The 23,520-nt window shown below is 36.5% G+C and overlaps 1 protein-coding gene across 2 annotated transcripts in view; it reads left to right on the top strand.

Moving 5' to 3' along the window:
- Positions 1-23,252, top strand: part of HACE1 (HECT domain and ankyrin repeat containing E3 ubiquitin protein ligase 1) — a 44,801-nt gene extending 21,549 nt beyond the window's left edge. The window contains exons 12-24 of one of the 2 annotated variants that reach the window (XM_030447100.1): positions 4,088-4,425; positions 7,147-7,215; positions 7,843-7,930; positions 9,680-9,791; positions 9,883-9,980; positions 10,178-10,265; positions 11,498-11,647; positions 14,139-14,335; positions 18,985-19,116; positions 19,727-19,825; positions 20,084-20,154; positions 21,858-21,971; positions 22,358-23,245. In XM_030447100.1, coding sequence (XP_030302960.1) covers positions 4,088-4,425; positions 7,147-7,215; positions 7,843-7,930; positions 9,680-9,791; positions 9,883-9,980; positions 10,178-10,265; positions 11,498-11,647; positions 14,139-14,335; positions 18,985-19,116; positions 19,727-19,825; positions 20,084-20,154; positions 21,858-21,971; positions 22,358-22,460 — 1,659 coding nt within the window. In that variant the 3' untranslated portion in view covers positions 22,461-23,245. Of the gene's footprint in view, positions 1-4,087; positions 4,426-7,146; positions 7,216-7,842; positions 7,931-9,679; positions 9,792-9,882; positions 9,981-10,177; positions 10,266-11,497; positions 11,648-14,138; positions 14,336-18,984; positions 19,117-19,726; positions 19,826-20,083; positions 20,155-21,857; positions 21,972-22,357 lie in introns of both variants that reach the window. The other variant, XM_030447099.1, reaches the window with a different exon arrangement.
- The last annotated feature ends 268 nt before the right edge of the window (positions 23,253-23,520 follow it).

The following is a 23,520-nucleotide window of genomic DNA, read 5'->3' on the forward strand; positions in this document are numbered from 1 at the left end:
TGTTAAATGTGTTTAATATAGGAACTATCTGCAGTGAGATACTCTGTTACCTTTCTGTGTATCTATTCTGCTATGTTGTTTCTTCCAGGTTTTCCGAGTAGCTCTCATCCCCTTGCATTGTGTGCTTGTTTGTGGCCTCAAAAAACAAAAAAAAAAAGTGGAGGTTTCATGCTTTTCAACTTGAGATCATTTCAGAACTCACTATAAAATAAAAACATTCAACTGCAATTTGTGAAGGAAGCTGTATTTCAGCAGAATCTTATACCTGTGTGCTTAAACTATGTTGTACACTGAAAGAATTGTTTCTTGATTCAATGTGGAATGGAGTCTTTTGCAGCAGACATTACACCACTGGCACAATTGCCCAGGAAAATATTGGTAATTCTTAATTGTGTAGAAACATTTCAGTTTCTTACTAAATAAACAAAATGTATACTACTGTTGCATTATCTATAGAAAGAAAAATTTTACAATTATTTAATAATTATTATTGCTATTACTTTAATTTAGTTATTTTAGAAGTATTAAAGCTGAGGCAGACCTTCATTAGAGCAACTGTCATCTTTGTGATATTTTTAAGGTTGGTTTAAGTTTCAAACTCAAAAATACAACACTGCTGATGAAGGCTTGTGCACGTTTGGGAGTGGGATACACTGGCATGGCAACATTAACTTAATCTTTGGTTGAGTTTGGATTAGCCTGTTCTTCCCTGAATTTACAGTAACTGTAAATGAGATAAATCACAGTGCTGAGTCAATTGGGTGACTTCACATTCTCTCTCATTTCTGCCTTCCCTTTCCTTTTTCTCTTTTGTCCTTTCCTTAAGAACATAGTTGTGATGATCCCTTTTGCATTTGGAAAAAGGAGAAAAAGCCCACTACATCTTTACATTATTACAGTGCTACTTAGAGACCTGTCAGGAGTATGTCTTCACATACAGCGTAAGGCTAGTATAGAAGGCTGGCCTGTTCAACTGTTCTGTAAATTACTAAGGAAACCACAAAGGTTTAGTGTTTTTTCAAAATGGGATTCATCTGTATTAATCTGTATTAAAAAATAATCTTAATGGAACTTAAAGATTTTAAATTTGAAATACATATTGAAAATTTTAGAGGACAGTAGCTTGAAATCGGAATTTGCTGCTGATCTTAAATTTCAGTTGTTGGGATAAATGTTGTGGATAATTTGAAATTTGATACAGCCCTTATGGAGAAAAACAAGTCTCTTGAACTGCTTGTTCATGTCCCACGTAAGGTCTTGAGTACTTTCCAGAGCATAAGATAGTGAGTGATGCAGGTCACTGCTTCTTTTGTGTGGTTTGTGTGAATGCAGACCCCTACATATGCCTTCCTTAACTATACAGGAAGCTAATCTGTTGTTCAAAACTGTCTTCTTTCAAGAATGGACCTAGGTGTAGTGAAATGAGGCAACCAGGTGCCACTAATTGCCAGGGAGTGAGCATGAGCTTGTGTCAAGCCCACCTGTGCCTGATTAGGGTGGGCCCCCACTGCGCATGAGCAGGACCAGGGGGCCAATAAAAGGTAAGACCTAAGACACAGGCTCAGCTCACACTGGAACTCACAATCTTGGCATGCTTGGCTTTAAGTGCTGCTTTCAGCACTGCACTACCTTTATTGCTCCACTAGAGCTCATTGCCGTCAGGGTGAGGCTTGAGTGGCGCAGCTGGCTAAGCATGTAACGACACACCCCGAGCAATGCTGGAGGCCGCGGGTTCGAGACTCCTCAAAGCCAGTGAGTTCCAGTGTGAGCTGAGCCTGTGTCTTAGGTCTTACCTTTTATTGGCCCGCTGGTCCTGCTCATGCGCAGTGGGGGCCCACCCTAATTAGACACAGGTGGGCTTGACACAAGTTCATGCTCACTCCCTGGCAATTAGTGGCACCTGGTTGCCTCATTTCACTAGACCTAGGAACTTTCATCTAGGCAAGACTGAGAATATCAGTGGCAGTTCTGTCTTGTGGTACCCTTGTGGGATATGTGGAAGACCATGATCAGGCCTTATTGCATAGTGCAAGGGATTGCTTTCTTTCTTTCTGAACTCGTTTCTGTTGGGTCTAAATAGGTCTGTACCTCAAGACCTTTAAAGATGTACTTCAAAACTCTTTTTAAGAAAGTGCTGCAAAAATATATTTTATCCAATATAAGAAATGTAGAAAAACTTTATTCTTTTTTCTTAATGCTGCATTAAGGTTTTCTGTGTTGGCATACTGATTGAAAAGATGTTGTTAATAGTTTGATTGGGTATGTCCATATTAAACTTGAAAAGGTCTGATCCTGGGTGTGAACATAAAACGCTTACAGCTATGGATATAAAGATGATGGGCAATATTCATAGGAGTGCTTTATATCCTGAAGTTATACTAGAAAAAAAAGGCAGTTGCTATGCTTGATTACACTTTTGAATGAGTTTGTGATGAGAATCTGTGAAAATCTAGCTTTGGAAAAGCAAGTCAGTTGCAAGAGTTTTAAATGGAAAATAGAAGGTGAAACACAAGATATCAGCAGAAAAATGGTGTCTGGCAAGCTAAGCATTGAAACATTTCGGAGAAGAAAGGTAAATTTTTAGAATCTAGCTAGAACTTACTAGCTAGTTTCTCATGAGTAATGTTAAAACCACAGCTGCCTTTTAATTCTTCCATATATTAAATGAATCTCATTTTCCATCCACGTAGAAAATAGTACTTACAGTGGAGATAGGTACCATCTAGATCACCATCTAGAGAAATGTGTGGTCACTAGGACTGGTGTCCTTGTGTGGACAAGGATTAAGTGAGTATCAGACAGCAAAGCCTACCAGTCCTAGAGATCAGCATGGCTTTCCCTGAAATTCTTATTGGGAAAAAATGGAAGCACAGTGGTGAATTTATTTAACAGTAAAGTTCAACAAAATTTTTTAATACAGAGCTTTTATGAGAAGTAATTTATTGTTCATTGAGAGTGTGTCACTATTAGGTGTAATGACATTACTTCAGACAGGGCAGGCTGCTGGTATAATTTGCTGTGAATTTTTAAAGGCAACTTCAGAAGATGAGAACGTAATTTTCAGTATCTAGTAAGTCTTTGAATGCTTTAAACAGTGAAAAATGTTGATGCATCAATAATAAAAGGAAAAAGGAATGCATTTAGAAATTGACTCTTACTTTGAGAATGCTATGGAAGACTTGAGTCAGCATTGTAGGATACATATCCCATGTATTCATTACACAATATGCTTGTCAAACATTCCCTCAAACACCACTGAGGGACAGCACACTCAGCCCTTTTAGTTTTTTTAAATGCTTTTGAGAAAGCTACAGGTCTTTCATCCTTTTCTGTCCCTTTTGGTAGGCCTGCACCTCAGAATCAATGTGTAATGATGGAATTGTACCAGGTTTCAGTTGTATTGGTTTTAAGCTGGTGGTAGTGAATAAAGTGACTTCATTAAACTAAAATACATTCTATAGCTTTAAAATTTGATATGTAATTCTGCTGATACTTATTTCTAGTTCATAAAGAAATTAAATACCTTCATAAAGGTACTTTTGACCCATACTCTGAGGCATCTGGAATAGTACCAAAATGAGCTGTCTGAGTTTACACTATGCATGAAGCACATCTTACTAGAGAAGGGCGTGAGTCTGAATCTCAGTGATGTTGTTTGGGTTTTGTTCAGTGTGGGAGATTCTTTGATCACGGTTCTTATTCTGGAAACTCAATGTGTATTAATTGTGTCTTTGCTTGCTTGCAGCAGTCAGGCAGTAGTGTGCTGTGTAACAACTGTGAGGTCAAACTCAGTTACATATTTCAGTGTTTCACTCTTTCTAAATTATTTCAACTTTATTACATCTGCTACTTGGTTATTTTCTTCCTATATGGAAATTTTTGTGTGCCCTATGGCTACAAGTAAAGAATTTTTAATGAGTATTTGACTCTTATCTCTAATGTGACTTCTAAAGGATCATTTAAAGCTTTTAAATGTGCATGATATTTATTTGTCTTAAGAGGATTACCACATTATTAATATTATCTAATCTTGACATGTTTGGGGTTTTTTTTTGTGTGTGTGTGTTTTTGCATGTGTTTATTGCAGCCCCTGGAACTGCTCTGGCATTCTCTAGATGAATGGCTCGTTCTTATTGCCACAGAGCTGATGAAAAACAAAAGAGACTCTGCCAACATTACCTCTATTTTACTGAAGCAAAAAGGACCAGATCACCAGGAGGCAACTCCCACGCCTGCCTTTGCTGCTGCAGGGACTGATGGCAGGAAAGAGCCATCCACTGATGCTGGGGAGTCGAAAATGTATGATGTTGCTGGGAAGCAGGAAGCTTGTGCTGATTGCCAGGATGTTATCTCCATGACAGCAAACAGGCTAAGTGCTGTCATTCAAGCTTTTTATATGTGCTGCTCCTGTCAGATGCCTCAGGGGTAAGGAGAGTATCCTGTTTGCTCCCTGGACTGTTACTGTTTTAAAATTATATATGCTTTCTTGGAAGAATGTTAGTGCTGACCAGATGATAATAGTGACAGTCAAGGGTATGCTTTGTAATGCTTTCACTAGTTCAGTTATTTGAATCCTTTTTTTTTTTTTTTTTTTTTTTTTTTTTTTTTTTTTTTTTTTTTTCCTGGCTTTAATGGCACCAAACAGCACAGCAGTTTTTTCCGAGTGCTGCTGCCTATGAATGTAGCTGTTTTGGGGCAGATTTCTTATTGAATATCTAGTGGCATTTTGTAATCATGTGGCATACTTGCAGGTAATGTAATTCTGATCTGTTGAAACTTATTGGTTCTTGATGTTAAATTATTCCTGAATTTAATGTGATCATCCAACAAGAAGGGCTGTAAGCTCAGGAAGAACAATGATAATTACCTTTGTATGTGAAAATGGCATCCAGGGCAAACTTGTTTGGATATATTTCAGAAGGTTTTTAGCAAGGAGAGTTCAATCTCAAAGTAACACACTCTTGGAATCCTGGAGCAGGCACTACAACTTAAATTAAAACCATTAGTGTCTGGCTTAAAAAGAAAAATGTGTGTCTGAGGTCAGTCTGTTACCAAGGTTGTTATAGATTATTTTTGTGAACTTGGGACAAAAGGATCTGCTGACCCTCTTGAGAGAAGGATTAGGCAAGTATGATGGAATTATAAGCTTCCTGAGGAATCTAGAAGCAAGGTTGCCATGACATGGCAAGTCTTGGTTATTCCCAGACTCTGTACAGGCTTCTGTCTGTACAAACTGAGTGGAATAAAAACTTTCAAGTTGTCCAGTACTGTTTGTCTGGGGCACAATCCCCCATGGAAGATGATTTGGGGATCAGCATGTTCCAAAAGGACCTCAGTTCTTTCACTTTTAATGTTATGACACCTTGAAAAAGGAACAGTTGTTTAGCCACTTCCCTCGAAATGTCCATTAAACCTTACTAAACTAAAGTGCCAGTAAAGTATTATTTAGAGCAGCCAAGTGAAAAGCAGAAATTTTTTCAGAAGTGTTTACATCCTCTCCATGTATCTCATGATACCAAAATTCAGTTGGAGAGGAAAGTAAGGCAGAGCAAACTTGAATTCTGTTTTGCTGTAGGGCTTTTCAGAACTGTGTAGAGAACTGCAAAGATCTGAGACTGAACCCTGCTTTACTGAAGCTTTCATAATTAATAGGAATAAATGGCACAATGGTGTAACTCAGTACTGCTGCCATCTTTAAATAGCAGTTGAAATTGCAACAAATGACATTTTCAGACACAGTAATTCAAAGTGGCTCTAATTTTAGATTTGACTGTCTGTGTTTAATGGAAGAGAGCAATCAGAGCTTTTGGTTTTCCATTGTTCCTAATATTCATACAATAGAGGTGGCATTTCATGCTGGTTAATATTGGAAATATTCAGTTTATTTTACTTACCATGTTTTCTTTTTTTCTGCAAATGTTCATATTGATTCTGGGGATTCTTTATTAATATGCTGACATACAGTGTTCTAAATTTCCAGCATCAAAATGGGTTAGTGTATGCTAAATGTTGTGCCGAGGTTTTTTTTTATTTATTACTTATATATATATATATATATATATATATTGTGTTTCACAGCTTCTGTGGCAGTTTACTGGTAGAGGGTTAATTTCCTTTCAGTTCAATACTTTTGTGTCATCTCTCAGTCCAGAAGTGTGTTTAAAATGTCCATGTTTGGTTTCTGAAAGATTTTGTTTGCTTTTATATTTTTTTTTGTATGTGGATGAGGGGGAAGGATATGGCATTACTTGTTTCTTCAAAGGGACAGAAGAAATATAGCTCAGTTTTACACAAAATTAGCATCTCATGTCTAAATTGATATGGGGAACAGCAATCGTTATCTTGGACCTATTAAAGTTTTATTTTTCCCACCTTTTAAGGCACTTGATGAGAGGGTTTTGTTCTTGTTTGCAAGTATTCATTAGTTTTTGCTGAAGCTACAGGAACCAATTAAGAATTTATTTTTTTAAAAAAATACAGAACATAGATATAAACAACTGGAGTAAAATTTGTATATGGGTTAATCTTTCCTTTGTTCTCTCTCTATATACATATATATATATTTACATATATATATATATATATATGAGGAAAAAAAAATTCCCCATGAGTGTATAAGGCAAAATTTTTTTTTATTTCATAGAGACATTAAATGCCACCTTTCCCTTATTATTAAGTTTGCTAAGTTTGTAATGTTATTTCTTCCTGGGTGTTTTCCTCACCACAATTTACAAGGTCCATGGTGGTAGTTTTATACAATGAACAAGAATATAGAACAACGGATGTATCATGTATGTTGTGCATATAATATCAGTCCTCCATTTATGTGCTTCTATTGTTGCATTGAAAGCTGGAAAGGATTCAGTGGATAGAAGAATGTGTATCTCCATGAGCCTGAGCTTTTCTGGTTCATGTAGTCAATAATAGTTAGTGGTAAGATTGCTTGACCTTCTTGATTATTGACCTTTTTGCCTTTTCTATGTTTATTATAAAAACTTAATATTGCTGGGTGTGTTTTTTCATGGTTAACTGGTTAAACTACATCAATTTCTATTTGCATAGACTTATATTAAAAAGTGCAACATTTCTGTGGTTCAAATTCCTTTTGATTTTATTAACCAAAAGCATCTTATGGTTTTTGAGCAGGATGACATCGCCGCGTTTCATAGAATTTGTCTGCAAACACGATGATGTCCTTAAGTGTTTTGTTAACAGGTAAGCTCCAAGAAACATGGAATTTCTAATTTCATCCCCTCCTTTTCTTCTTACTGAGTTGTACTTTTAGGTTATTGTTGTGATGTATGGTCCTGGCAGGAACCTGCCAAATTCAAGGAAGTATATATTAATGATTCAGACCTCAGGCTTAAATGAACTCCACATATGCAAGAGATCCTCTTGTAAGATTCCAGGAGATTTCATTAACAAAATCTTTTTTATGGGGCAACATAGTAATATCATTGATCCTTTTCTCTTCTTTGCTCCAGAAAAAGCCTTCACTTTTGAGGCAGATGAAAACTTTCATTCTTCCTCAAATGTGTTATACTTAGTATCTTCTTAGAGGAGTCTAAACTATCTTCCTACACTTGGGCTTTTCCAGAGTTTCTCTGGAACTGCCTAGTTTATAAACTTGATTCTGGCTGAAGAATGGATTGTAATCCTGGATGCTCAAAGGGTGAGGTAGTAGAAGTCATTTGGGAACAAGAGTTAGGTAAACCTTATGGAACAGAGTCTGGAACTTGTCTGTATGACTAATTGATTTTTCTCTCTACGTAGACTTTATGTACTGTGATGCATTGTTATTAGATCTCTGACTAATAAGCTTCTAACCAATTTTTCTTCCAGAAATCCCAAAATAATTTTTGATCACTTTCATTTTCTTCTTGAGTGTCCTGAACTAATGTCCAGATTTATGCACATCATAAAAGCTCAGGTAAGTGTCAGGAGTGGCTTAGTTACAATTTCCATGAGTATAGAGATAACGTCTTATTTAAAAACAATGATATTTAAAAAAATCCATTTGGGGAGGATGGAAGGACTATACGTGACCTCCAGTACTTCTGAATCTACAATGCTGAAAGATTAAAAAGATGCTGCATAAGATTTCTGTACTTCTGATTCTTTAAAATGCATGTGTAAATCCATTTGAGATCACCACCTATCTTCTACAAGTCCAGCTTTCAGTTAAACAGAGTTAACTTTCTATTGTTAAATCTGGGCTCACCTAGTAGACTGAGCTTTGAAATGCTGTGGTTTTTCCTTGATTGGCTTGTATATTGAGGCACACCAGAGGAGGCTGAGTGGGACACTATCACTCTCTGCAGCTACCTGAAAGGAGGTTGTAGTGAGGTGGGTGTTGGTATCTTTTCCCAAGTAACAAGTGATAAGACAGGAGGAAACAGCCTCAAGTTGTGCCAGGGGAGGTTTAGGTTGGATATTAGGAAATCTCTTCACTGAAAAGGGTTGTCTGGTACTGGAACAGGCTGCCCAGGGAACAGGTGGAGTCACCATCTCTGGGCGTATTTAAAAGACGTGTAGATGTGGTGCTTAAGCCATGGTTTAGTGGTTGCCTTGGCAGTGCTGGGTTAACAGTTGGACTTAGAATTATGATTCTAATTCTAGCCCTGAATGCTAGGGCTTGGAAAGGACCTTTAGAGATCATCAGTCCAAACTCCCTGCCAAAGCAGGATAACCTAGGGAAGGCCACACAGGAATGCATCCAGGCAGGTTTTGAAAGTTTCCAGAGAAGGAGACTCTACTGCCTCTCTGGGCAGCCTGTGCCAGTGCTGCACCACCCTCACAGTAATGATGTTTCTCCTCATGTGTAGGTGAAGCTTCCTATGTTCTATCTTAAACCCATTATTCCTTGTCCTAGGTGAAGCTTCCTATGTTCTATCTTAAACCCATTATTCCTTGTCCTGTTACTGGGCACCACTGAAAAGAGATTGACCTCATCCTCTTGACACACCCCCCTCAGATACATGTAGACATTTATAAGATGCATTTTAGCTTTGTTTTCTCAAGGCTAAACACCCCCAGTTCTCTCAATCTTTCTTAATAGGAGAGATGTTCAAGCCCCTCATACACTTGATGATCTTAAAGGTCTTTTCCAGCCGAAACAATTCTGTGATTCTCTATCTGTCTCAAAAGAACTGCAAAACAGCAGTCTAATACTGAGTTGAACAACCTGGAACCTTCTTCTCACCCAGGGATTACTTTGGAAGGTTTCTGATTCATTTGGGCTGTTTTTTATTGCCAATGAACTTTACTACAAATATGACTTGTTTATATAACTTGTGCTTCTGTGCTCAGCAGTGATTACAGTAGTAGCAGTAGTGTTACAGAAGCCAGTGACTTACTTCTTATTCAGATTCTTTTCCTCCCTGCCCTGGAAGAGTTTTTGTGCTGTTTTTCTCCCATTTGGTGAATTCTGATAGATGTTTCTGGGTAACTGGTGGTCTAGTCTGTCTGCATACCAGACTTCAGCAAGCCCTCAAGGCCATGTCTAATCCTTTCTTCTTCCAAAAATACTGTATACTGTATTGAGGTAGCACTGAGTAACTCTGCACATCTCAAAAAATGTATTGAGAAGTATGGATAATAATTTTCCAGTCATGCTTATGAGAGAGGAATTACTCAGTTGAATTCACCTATATAATAGGGTTTGTCCTTTGTTTTGTAGCCATTTAAAGATCGCTGTGAATGGTTCTATGAACATCTGCACGTTGGGCAGCCAGATTCGGACATGGTGCACAGGCCTGTCAATGAAAATGACATCCTTCTGGTTCACAGAGGTATTGTGTTAGAAATGGAATGACTCTATTTTTGAAACACGTTGAAATAGAATGAATTAAGGTTAAAAATTGATTGGTGCTTTGTATTTAGATTCTATTTTTAGGAGTAGCTGTGAAGTTGTGTCTAAAGCAAACTGTGCAAAACTAAAGCAGGGGATTGCTGTGAGATTTCATGGAGAAGAAGGCATGGTGGGTAACATGGCATAGTTTTCCTTTATATTTATATATGGAAATACTAATTCTTTTACAAATATTGCTTTGAACTAAATCCTAATTTATAATAATTTACTAAACATACTTTATTAAGAAATACTTATTTACCCAGCATAACTGTTTGTGCAGTGGAAGTTCTGTGTACTAATATGTTCTGTTCTTTTGATGTGCAGGGGCAGGGTGTGGTGCGTGAGTGGTTTGATATTTTATCCAGTGAAATAGTTAACCCAGATTATGCCTTATTTACCCAGTCAGCTGATGGTATGTGTCTGCTTTTTTTCCCCCTACTTGTAATGTGTTGACTTTTACAAAAACACTGTTATAATCCAAGAAAAAAAAGTAATTTAACTAATTTCAGAATATGATAGTGACACTTTTTAAAAGCAACACTCAATTCACAGAATTATCTCATATATAGAGAGAAGTGTTCTATTCATTGTATTTTTTTAACTACAGGATTACGTAATTTTTGTAATTTGAAGGAATTTTTTTTCCTTTTTTTCTTTTTCTTGTCTTTTTTCTTTTTTCTTTTCTCTTCTTTTTTTTTTCTTTTTTCCTTTCTTTTTTTTTTTTTTTCTTTTTCTTTCTTTTTTTTTTTCCTTTCCCCTCTTTTTTGTAAGAGGAGAGTGAATTGTTTGTTTTAATGAATTCATACTATTTCTGTCTGGTAGTGGGGGGACACAATGCTCTGAGCAGGAGAGAAAGTATTTTTAATTCTTCTGTACCTGTAAGGAAACTGTGGAATATTCCTTTGTTTCCTTTTTAGAAATCCACAAATTCAATCAGTCAATTTTTGTGGTAAAACCAAATGTTAATCTCCACAGGTCTACCTTGTATTTGACATTGTCTTTTGGTTGCTTCATATAATGCAAATCTTTATCAGTAAAAGTTTTCACATCATCATCATCATCATCGGTGATTAATGTTTTGTTTTCTATCTTAGAAAGTTTTGGGAAGTGTTGAGGAATTCAGTCAGTCCTAGAGGTGTAGATGAGTTCCTGAATGCTAAAGGGAAAAGTTTAGGGATGTCTTGTTTGAGGTGGTCTTTTTCAAGGAGACCAGGACTAGACTGTCTTCTGTCTGCATCTGTCTGGAGCCAGATGAAGGGAAGTAGATACATTCTGATCCTTCCTTTGAGTATGTTCATGTGTTGATAAAAGTATGGTCCATTAGAGTGAGCAAAAGATGCACATAACAATATAGTGATATAGAGGACCAACTTTATCAGATCATGATTGATGATTAATTGTGTTGGTGGTAATTATTTAAGTCTAGTGCTTTGGGAGGTGGCTAAGCAGTGTTATTCAAATAATAGGATGTAATCACATTCTAATACATTTGTTTCTGATGTCTTTTTGGTGTAAGCAAAAAAACCCAAGCAGTCTTTCAGAACCCCAGAATACACCTCTTTCAGTGGTTTCAGATACTAAGTTCAGATAAGATGAACTTCACTTAAAAAAATAATGAAACATTGTAATATTTTTATTTTATAGGAACAACTTTCCAGCCCAACAGCAACTCTTCTGTAAATCCAGATCATTTGAACTACTTCCGTTTTGCTGGCCAGATCCTGGGGTTAGCATTGAACCACAGGCAGCTGGTGAACATCTACTTCACAAGATCATTTTACAAACATATTCTTGGTACGTTTTTAATAACTGTGTTTATTAGTCCTACCAGTTGTCTGAGCAGTAGATACTTTACTTTTTTTACTTTTGCATGTGTTAGAAGTCAAAAAAGTATTGGAAATTAATGTCTCCTGAACAACCCCCACTTCCTTAGCCTGTTTTCATAGGGTAGGTGCTCCAGCCCTCTGATCATTTTTGTGTCTCTCATCTGCACATGATCAAGGAGCTCTATCTCCTTATTTTGGGGACTTCAGAATTGGACATTAGTACTTCAGATGGGGTCTCACCAGAGCAGGTGTAGAGGGGGAGAATCACCTCCCTTGACTGACTGCTTCTTTTGATGCGGCCCAGGACACAGCTGGCTTTCTGGTCTGCAAGTGCACATTGGCAGCTCCTGTTAAGCTTCTGCTTTACCACCACACCCAAGTCCTTCTCCTCAGGACTGTCCTCTATGCTTTCTCCTCCAAAGCTGCATTTGTGCATGGGATTGCCTCAACCCAAGTGCAGAGCCTTACTGAACTTCTTGCAGTTTGCGTGAGCCCACTTCTTGAGCCTGTTAAGGTCCCTCTGGATGGCATCCCTTCCCTCCAGTGTGTTGACTTCCCCACACAGTTTGGTGTCATCAGCAAACTTGCTGAGAGTGCATTTGATTCCACCGCCCATGTTACCAGCAAAGTTGTTAAACAGCACTGGTCTGAGTACTGACCCTTGAGGAACACCACTCATCATACATCTCCATTTGGACACTTAAGTCATTGATCACAACAAATAATTAATTTTTGGGGTCAAAGTATTTTGAGCTGAAGGCCTTAAATCCCTGAATTTAAATCCCTGAAATTACTGAACTTGTCTCAGAGCTGGTGTAGTGTCTTTTTGGTGTTGTATGTTGTGAAGAAATACCTGTTTATCACACTTATGCTAAGATAGATTTCCTTTTCAAACTACAGGTGCCTTGTAGGTATAGCAAGATAGTATTTAGTGAGATTCAAATTTTGTTCTCATAAATCTTGTGAGATTTCTTTATAACTGCCTAGCTTGAGTCTATTGAATGGTAAACTGTCAAGTAAATGAGTGAGTTTAGTGATTTCATCTCACAACATGCTGGCTGCAAGTGTACTTGAATCATAATCATAACACTCCAGTTCAGTTTCTGCTCTAAAGATGTCTCCAGTTCCTACATTTCAGTCTCCTTTTCCCTCATGTTTTGCTGATATCCCTCAGAAATGACATGATTTCCACATTTCAAATGTGAAGGGCACATATGCTTACTTGTTGGCAAAAGTGAAAGTGGTCTAGAAACTGCTACAGAGAGCTGAGAGAGTTGTTTTTTTCCCCTCTTTGTCTTGTTTTGTGAGAGATGACAGTGAAAAGTCATTAAATTATCTATCTCTTAAACTGGAGCATTGCTCGATTTTTTTATGAGAAAACCAATGCCTTACAGCTTTCATACTTGCAATTTCAGCATTAGTCAGCTCTTCCAGGGAAATACTATAACAGTCTTTGCAGTTACCTGGCTGCTAACCTTTGATTTTTGTGTTACTCCGTGGGGTACTGCTTTTGCAGCCCACAGCATGCTGTGACTTCTAATGGGCACCCTTCTGACACTTCCAAATGCACAGAAGATGCTGAAGCAACGGGAATACTTCTCATAACTTGCTTGTCTCTAAACCTACAACCAACCTCACTCCCTACCTGTCCCTTTCCCCACATATTCTTTCTGTATTGGTGGAGATAAAATATCTGTCAGGACAGAGTCAACTAATCAGGGTTTGCTTTCTTTGTAGTGAAGAAGGTTATTCTCTGGAGAAAGCCCAGGGTCAAATTGAACTGGGCACATTTGCTCGCATTTGAGTGCCGTATCTGTAAGGGCCTCTAAAGAGGGAGTTTCTGTACTTGGATAAAACACACACTACTAGCAACTCTTCTTCTAATGTCTCTAAATGATTTGCAAATTCAGTCTGAAAACTTAAAATCTTACTCATAGAGTAATTTTTTTAACTGCATAGCAGGTGTCATAACAAACATGATTAAAAAGAAGGAAACTGAAGAGCAAGAGTTTTCTAAGTATGGAAAGGTTGCCTTCCTTCTCCCTCTGTTCTAAATAATTTTATAGGGGAAAAGATATTAGTGTATGTAATGTAATACTCTAAGTATGATATTTGGGTTTCCAAAAGTTATATAGAAAATGTCAATTTTTTAGGAAAGGCATTTAACACTGTGTATTCTCTGTGGCTAGGTAAGTTTACTGAAATCCTTCAGTGTAAAGTAGTAAGACTGTGTAAATTGTTGCTCAAGTGGTATGCCTTGATTCCTTAGTACTTAAAAAATGTAGTATGTACAGTTCTGCTGTTGCTACTAATAGTGAATATGTTTCCTCCCTTTTTTCCTGTTACTGCACTATTCTAGTTCCTCTCTAGAGGGCAATCTTACACCATATATTGTGTTAACAACCCTTTTTACCTTATCCTATTTATTTGAGCACTTTTGTGTCTTTGTTTTTTTATAGGTATACCTGTAAATTATCAGGATGTAGCATCTATTGATCCAGAGTATGCAAAGAACTTGCAGTGGATTTTAGATAATGATATCAGTGATCTGGGTTTAGAGCTGACCTTCTCTGTTGAGACTGATGTGTTTGGAGCTATGGAAGAAGTACCATTGAAGCCAGGTGGTGCAAGTATACTTGTTACACAGGAAAATAAGGTGAGTATAAAGGTATATTTGGAAGATAATAGTATGAGAGAAGCAATTGCACTAACTTTCTGTAATCATAAATGGCATACACCTTTTGAAAGAAGTTAATAAAGAAGCTGCTGACCCTCTTCCCCCCTTTTGTCTAGCTTAGCATATTATAGAAACAGTACTATTTAAAATCTCTAAGTGCTCAGATTTGGTGTTCTTTCTGACAGAATTTTTGGAAGCAAAATTATTTTATTTTCAAAGTTACAAATACACCCAATGTTGTGTGTATGTATAAACATACACACCGGGAAGGTAAAACAGTAGGGATTCTTAAAAATAAAATTACAGATAATGTTGAGAAGTGTGCTGCAGGCTAGGGCAGTCTGTGGCACTGGATTGCTCTACAGTAATATATGGGTAATTGACTCAGTAAAAGCTTGCACAAAGCTTTTTTTATCCATTTGCAAGTCACTTGGTGTGTATGGAGATAATCTAACTTTTAAATCTAAAAGTAAGAGCTTGGAAAACCTCTGAGCTTTCTGCAGCAAAAAAAATGAATATGGAAAAACACAGCCAGAGTCTGAAAATCACCTAGAAATTAGGATAGACATTGGTCTAATTGAATTCTGTAGTGACCCTCTAGATAGTTTTTTGTAGCTTGCAGCAGTGTCATGGGTCGACCTGCAATTTTTTGTATCACAGAGCCTTCTGATCTTTATGTCTGCTTTGTGTTTTGGTTTTCATTTGTGTTGAGCTGGGCTGACTTGGACTGAGTACATCCCGTTCCTTCAGCTCTGGCAGCCGCGCAGCAGCTGCTGCTGGTCAGTGGCCACTTGGTGGCAGCATCTGTGCTAGCAAAATTTTAGTTCGTGTCGGGGAGGTTGGCTCTGGATTCCTGGACGCGTAGTCCTCGTTTTCATTAAGGCAGAATGTCATTCCAGAAACAGAAATACATATTAGCCTGTTTCTGCTCTTGTTTCCTACAATGTAGTCATTGATGAAAGAATACAGATGGTGAAACAAGTCAAACTGGGAAGGCGGTGGATGATTAATTTCATTATTACCTATCAGACGAAGCAAGGGGGTTGATTCCTCTTTCTGGGCAGCCTTAGCTTCTCAGTATATGAAATAGATGTACTTGACATTCATTTAATAGCAACTGTTTTAAAACTGTTATCAGTTAGCATGAAATTAGAAGTTTATCCGCATGAGGGTACCCTCAGTGGCTTAAATTGCTGGGTTAACTTCTGACTTGGGGCACAGACTGAGAATAGTGGTTGAATACTTGTAGAACTGTTGCATCCATTCTGGTTTCTCAGCCTGCCTTAGCTGTGGCAGGAGGAGATGAGGGTTTGTGTAGCTTTCGTGTGAACGGTGGTAAGGAGCAGGTGGTTGTGGTGGTAGCTTTGAAATTGTTGATATTAATTGTCCCTTCAATTTGAAGCTGCAAAATGTGTAGCCAACAAAAGTGTAAGATGGCAACTGTCTCTTTGTCACTGCTTTTGATGGGGCAAGTCAAGTTGTTGAAAAAAGTAGATCTCAGTTTTAGTGGTGGTTAGGGATTTTTCCCAATTTCTTTCATGTGATGTGGCTTTTCAGTATGATTTAGCCTAGCAGTTCTAAGAGGTTAAACAGAAAAGTTTGTATTTTATAAAACATCTTTTTCCTACAAGAGATATCTTTCTATATTCTGCCTCTACCTGATGAGTAAAAGATACAATGAATATTAAACAGCTATTTTCTATACCTCTGGGAGAAGAAAATTCAGCTTATAGAGAAATTTGCTGTGTATGCACACTGGCAGATTACCTCTTTAAAGGATAGCATTTTTTTAAAATATGAAGTTGAATGAATCTTTATCCCTTAAAAAAACCCAAACCAACAAACCCACAAAAAAATCCATATTAAAACCAAACCAAAAACTCACAGTAATCACCCAAATAATCTATCTCCCTCTTATTAAACAAAACAAAACAAAACAAAAGAATAAGTGTCCAGTTGAGGACCATAAGTAGTATCTGTTTGTAAAAAGTTTTCTTTTGGATGAGGGAATTTTCTTCTTTTTTACATAATCTGTGTAATAGATGAATGGTTGTGGGACCCTACAAGTGTAAGTACCAATTTAGTATCAGTTATAGTAGTGATTTAATTGTCTTTTGTCATGGTAATAGAGAGACTTCAATGGGAAAAGGCAAGCTTTGTCCAGTGCCCATGCTGTGCATTTCCCTTTGTTCTTTGGTGTGTATATTTCTGCAGCTTTCTCCTTACTTTTAAGGAAAAAAATAAAATTAAAACGAGGCAAGGTCTGATCATATGGTATTTTAAAAAATGGTGCTAATCTCCACAATCTAATGGCTTTCACAGTCCTCCTGGGACTTGTCTGTCTGTGAGCTGCCCATGCTGTTTGGCAGTAAAAAATTGTGTATTTTTTTGAAACAACTCTGGAACAGAGCTGCTCTCAGGATCTAAACATCATAATGAACATGGTTCCTTGTCTCACAGTATATGGGGTTGGGAAATTGGGGAGCATGGTCTCATCTTGAATTACATTGAAGGAAAATAGAGATCAATCCCTCACCCAAGCTAAACTTTGTCATTATATTCGTGCTGCCCATTTTATGTGTGTTCAGTCAAATTTCCTCTCTTAAAAAGGGTGAGCTGTACCTTTTAGGTGCAATGTAGGAAGGCATATGTAGATCTGAAATTAAGTAGGTATTTCTGTTTTGTAATGTGCTTCTAAGGCTTCTGAGTGGGAATAAAATGTAAATTAAGTGAACAGCAAAACCTAGATTGGCCACTTTTTAAAACTGACATGTATTATGTAAATCCTGTGCTATGGGTCTGTCGGTGTGTGCCAGCACTGATAGAATGCTTGGCTGTTTTCAGGCTATTTGAAAGGTTTCGTGTTACACCCAAAGCACAGCAGCTGTTTTCTCTCATAATGAAAGTGTTCAATGTAAATAATTTTGTAATGCAAGAAATAAGCATTTGTCATATTTTTTTCTGGTGGGTTGGGAATTTTTCTTTCTACAACCCTGTTTCCTGGCCTAATTTATGTCACAGAAGTTTAAGAGGTGTAAAACAAATATTTCTGATCACAGATGACCAGTGTTAAAACTACTTTCAATCCTGGTATTGCTGGAATTTCTGATTTCTTCCTGGAGCTTATACAATGTATCCACAGAGGCTGAAGTTTGTCTAGGGAAGTTTATCTCCTTTGACTTCCCCTCTAATTCCTTCGAGCAGGGAACTGTCTTTAGTTCCACTGCCTGTAGAAGCAACCTAGGGAGATTACTAGATTGAAAGTAGATTTTTGGTAAAAGCTCTGCAGCTGAACATATGATCAGGCAATGTTCCTTTTCTTCAGAGTACTTCAAAAATTCATTCTCTTTACTTTCTAATAAGATAGTGGAAGTGCATTTAAAAACACCTTCCCAACTGCAAGGCAAATCACAGCCCCTCTGTACTGTGCATGTAAGGAGCTGTCTTTGAAAAATAATCCTGTGTTTTGTAATGTTTCATACATCATTCCGTTTTTCTGAAAGGGAGGAAAAAAGATTGCTCTTTGCTTTTGTGCAGATTCAGAACCTAAGGCTTTAGGTTGATTTTTTTTTTTAATTAAAAAACCCAAGGTATTATTTTTTTAAAGTATATTATCTTGAAGGAGAGTACTAGTTGAGATGGCTTAATCAGTAGGTGCGTTTCATGGTTTTGTTATTAAAAATCATTATTAGTAAGTCAAAGCATTACTTTGAAACTTGAGTACCTTAAATAATCTGGGAAAAATTTTGGTTTTAAGTAGAAATCTCTTTTCTTGAATGGAGAAACTTTGTTAGACCTATATTTTTGTCAGAGTAGCTGAGACATGTTTATATGGCTTTAATGTAGATGCTTTTGTCTGTCTCATTCTGGAAACCTCCATTAACAGCCTCCTAGGCTTTGTGTTTTCAACAAAAGTGAAGTTCTGCTGGATTTTTTTTTCCTAACAGCATCTTTTAGAGGGGTTGGAGCCCCTATATCTCTAAAGAATGCAAAATAAGGTGCTGTCTATTCACATGGTTATGGTAGAAATGTTTTTCTTTTGTTAGGTGTTTTTCAGTTTGGTTTTGTTGTTTTGTTTTTCCCCATTTTGTACACTAAGGAGTTTGAACACTTCCATAGAAAAACTGAAACTATTAAGACAACAAAGCATGCAGGGATAATTAATACATTCTCTTAGACTTCCAGAGATGGGGGAAAAGCAAGAAAGCTTTTTGACTCGCAGATATTAATTCTGAAGTTTAACCTTTTCCCTGACTTATGTCAGTTTGCTTAATATTTTTCTTCACAAACATTGCCTTGTTTATGTTCTTAAGTAATCACAAAGGTGGTTATATTAGATGCAGGCATGACAAACTTAAGTTTTACTCCCTTTTACTCCAAGTCCTTGTTTTTGGAGTGGTTTGGGTTAAGATATAAACACTTCTGTTTGGGAATTATCTTTGGAAGGAAGGAAGTTTTGAAATCTGAGGTCTGGGTTATTTTGGTGTGTAAAAAATGCATAGGGAATTTTACCATCTTAGAGTAAATGAGATTCAGAATGTTACTGAGGACTGCATTTGTATATGTATGAGTATGCATGATCACTCTGTATTTTCACTATTGTCTTATTGTCATTTTATACATTGCAGGCTGAATATGTCCAGCTTGTCACAGAGCTTAGAATGACAAGAGCCATTCAGCCTCAGATAAATGCCTTTTTACAAGGCTTCCACATGTTCATTCCACCATCTTTGATCCAGCTTTTTGATGAATATGAACTGGTAAGCAGAAATTCCTATAATTTTAAAAAATACTTTGTTTAACATACTTTATCAGGAGTGTAATGATGTAGAATTAAAGCTCGGTATCCAACAAATAAATGTTTTGTATCTTTCACTTTGGTTTTGCTTCTTGGGCATCTGTTAGTGGGGATCTCAGTATGTGAAGTCCTGCTTATCCCGGTTACTTAGAATAACCATCTTCCTAGAGTCTGATAACTTGATCAAACAGTAATAAATGCATTAAATAATAATTTCAAAATTGAATCAGGATTTTGTTGCCTTTAAGCCTTTTCATGTTTTCTTTCAGGAGGAGAGTTATCATTTAAAAATAAGGAGATGCTGTCTCTATTTTCTGAGTCAGAAAATTGAATTCAAATAAGTTTTTGTGTTGGTTTGTTCTTGTAATAAACATTGCTCAAGTTTTTTATCAAACCATAGTGAAACTCAGAGCTCTCTTCTTTTGAATTCTTTGAAATAAGTAATGCTTTAAGATGTATAAAAATTACAGTGCTTTTTCTATTTAGTTGAAAATATTACCAAAGTAGCATGAACAGTTGAAATTAGTGGTTAGTCTGGAAGACTAATTAGAGTCATTATGCTTCTTCTGAAGGAGCTTTTGCTGTCTGGTATGCCAGAAATTGATGTGAATGATTGGTTAAAAAATACAGAATACACCAGTGGCTATGAGAGAGGAGACCAAGTTATTCAGGTAAAAATATATTTTTTTAATGATGTAGACTACTGAATTGTCATTTTCTGTGTGTCTTTATGGAATCTTATTTTGGCTGAAATCTCTGGAGGTTTTCTGTACTATATTTCTATATTAAGCAATTCAGTTACATATCATCTTCATATGAAAATTTCCATGATTTAAGTAACACACAAATATTTCATTTATTTTACCATTATCTTTTCAAGTACTACAACTATTGAATGGAAAACACTAACTACTTTATTTTTCATGTAGTGGTTCTGGGATGTTGTGGAAGAACTAACTCAGGAAGAGAGAGTATTGCTATTACAGTTTGTTACTGGCAGGTGAGAAACTCTAGATACTCTGAAATAAGACTTCAGATTACCATACAGGATCACCTAACTAGAAACTGTTTTCCATACTTTGTTCTGTATGTGGATTGAAGTTGACAAAGTGTGTGTTAATACTTTTGCTGCCTGTATTGCCAGCAAAATGATTGATTGCATATTTATTATACTTGAGTCCTTTGCAAAAGGCCTTCATTGCTGTCCCAGGCAATTTTTAACAAAGAACCCTGAATTTAACTGTGCTTTATATCCTTCTTCGTGTTGCATATTTATGTGGTTCTTGGCTTCCCCAGTAATCAATAGAGGCTTTAATATATGAGTTAACTAAGTATCACTTCAGTCAGTGTAAACAGAACATCCTTCTCCTGAAGCTGAGATGAATTTAACCTTAGTGCATTGTATCAACATCAAGTGAAGATGTAATTTTATACAAGACTGTTTTTTTTTATATATATAGGATTTCTGCTCTAAACTCTGGTTGTCCTTTGGGGATAGCCACTTTCATTTACATTATGGTTTGGGGGGCAGTGGGGAAAAGTTTTGAGCATTAGATGCCCCTGTTTGCTGGGTGAGTTGCTGAGCTTGTGTAGATAGATGTTTCGCAAAGGGGAACCATGGACATACATGTGGCACCTGAGCTATGTAATCCATGTCTTTTTCTGGTGGCAGGTAGAAATTGCACCATCTTCTTAATTTTATGTTCCCTCATATTCTAGGATTATCTGAATACTTGGCCTTTTGTTTTGTAAGTCTTGTATTTAAGCAATGGTAAAATACAAATTAAGATCATCAAACCTTGTCTCATACCAAGGAATTTGACAGTCATGGATGTACCATACAAATGTCAAGGTCTACAAATTCTCTTAGTTTCACTTGATTTATTATGAATTTCATTGTTTTTATGGATCACAGACAATTTAAGAAGCTAGTTCTGTGCACATCGATCTTTTCTTTTTGTTCTCTGCAGAAATGATTCCTGCAGTTCTAACTGCACATCTGTTGCACACCAACTGCTGGTCTTTCATTTTTAGTGGACTAGTCCACTTCTAAATCTAGACGGCAAATAAGGATCTTTAAGATGTAAGGTCATGTTTCAAATGCTTCTTAAAACTTTGCAAATTATACTGAAGTGGCATTCACTATTTTAATGGCATTTGGGATAATCTACTGGATTCTAAGGGATGCTAACTAAACAGTGATGTTGTCTGATTCATACATACCTGAGCACCATGCATTTTGGTCACAAATCAATGCTGTGGGTTCTTACCCATTTGTTCTTAGTAGAAAAGGAATTTTTGGTATGTCTTTTAAGAAGTCTGATATGGAATTTAAAAATAAATTGCTTTTTTTTTTTTCTGTATCGGCTAGGAACCCATTGTGTTCTTTTCTTTAGTGACTGCAATGTAATAGGTATGTTTTTCCATGTAAATTTTACCTTTGAAAATTACTTTTACTAGTGCTATGCAGCTGGCATTTTCTCACTAACTCCCCAGACAAGGGATTTGGATGTTGAGTTGTCTGTGAGCTAAAGCATCAGTTAGTTCAGTATGGGACACTGTCTTACATAAAATCATACACTAAAAGTATACCTGATTTCAGACTGTCCAGTTACTAGCAGTAAGAGATATTTGCAGTGTAGAGGTTGTATTTTTTGGCTTGTAACATTCTTGTAATGGTCTAATTTCTACGAATGTTCTCAGTTCCAGGGTACCTCATGGTGGCTTTGCACATATAATGGGTGGCAGTGGATTGCAAAATTTTACGATTGCTGCTGTGCCGTACACTGCAAATCTTTTACCAACATCAAGCACGTGGTATGTGAACTAGGCTGACTGAAATATCTTAAAAACAGTGTGTTTTACACATTTTGATAGCTTGTGGAGACAACATGGAAGTGGTAGGTTTTAACCCAAATGATGTTACTTTACGTTTGCTCATTGTATACTATTTCATTTTGCTTTGTTAAAGGCAATGGGATTAATAAGGGAATTTTAAGTTATTCTATTACAATTTACTGAAGTGAAAAAACCCCTTAGTTTCCTGCAATATATTTGAATGCTCAGTGGTCCTGTAATGCAGCATAGTTTTTTTTTTTTCTTCCATAAGTGGGACATTGTCAGGATTTTCACTTGAAAAACTTTACTGATGAGTTTCTTGCTGAACTGTGATGTTTTGTTTTTTTTTCCCCTTTCCTTTTCAGTATCAACATGCTCAAGTTACCTGAATACCCAAGTAAAGAAATCCTTAAGGACAGGCTTCTTGTGGCATTGCACTGTGGAAGCTATGGGTACACAATGGCGTAATGGATTCTAGAAAACTCTTGTCTGACTAATGATGAGCAATTCAGCATGGCAGAAGTAATTCTGGAAACTTAATATAAAAGCAGATACTGCAGCCCGTTGTTAGGGCTCAGCTTCAGAATTCATCCAGGATCATCAGCTTTTCCTCCATTATGTGTTGTCAAAGTAACTTTGATACTGTCATCAAAAACTTCTCAGTATGCTGTATTTCATTTTTTAAAAAATGTATGGAAATCAGTTTACGTGCTTTTTGTTATTACTTCAGTCTGAATCAGAAAGTTTGTCAGTCTTTCTCCACAGTTTACTTCTCATTTTCAGCTATCTGGTTGGATGACATTTGTGTTTTAGTTTACTTTGCACCCAGCTGGCATTCTGCTAATGGACAGGCTTGTACTTTACAGCTTGTTGCATGTGAAAGTGGCATTTATTTTTGCAGAAAACAGTATAGACAGTTCAATTTGGGTATTGTACAGTACGACAGATCTGATGTATTTTCCATTTCTTTGCATAGTATCAAATAAATTTTATAACTTTTTAGTATTATAATGTATATATTATGTAAAGATTAGACTGTTATCACTGGAAAAAAAGAGATGAAATTGATATCTAATTTATATTAGAATTTACACTATATTCTAGTAAATACTTAAAGTATTTGTGACTTTATAGTCGACTTGCAGTTTAGAATTTCTAAATATTTAAAATCTATATCCATTTGTTTGAATGCCTTTACTCTTTCCTTGACATAATTGTATGTTCCAAAGGTATTATTAAATTTTAATATTTTTACCAGAATCTGAATATGACAAGTTTGTGTGTCTTTGTGGGTGGTTTATTAATTTTTTTCACCAAGATTTTATTCATCTTACTATAATATAAGTTGTTATGAAAGCAGCATTTAAGAAGGCATCATCAAAGTCTATGGATGCAGATAAGCAGATGCAGAAGGAAGGAACTTTATCTGGTTGAGATTAACTGCCAAGACAATAATAATGAGAATCTCGTGTCAAAATCTTGATAAAATTGGAGTATATTTCCCAAGTAATATGTAAAAATACACAGC

Source organism: Calypte anna, chromosome 3, assembly GCF_003957555.1.
Source record: "Calypte anna isolate BGI_N300 chromosome 3, bCalAnn1_v1.p, whole genome shotgun sequence".
Taxonomy (NCBI): domain Eukaryota; kingdom Metazoa; phylum Chordata; class Aves; order Apodiformes; family Trochilidae; genus Calypte; species Calypte anna.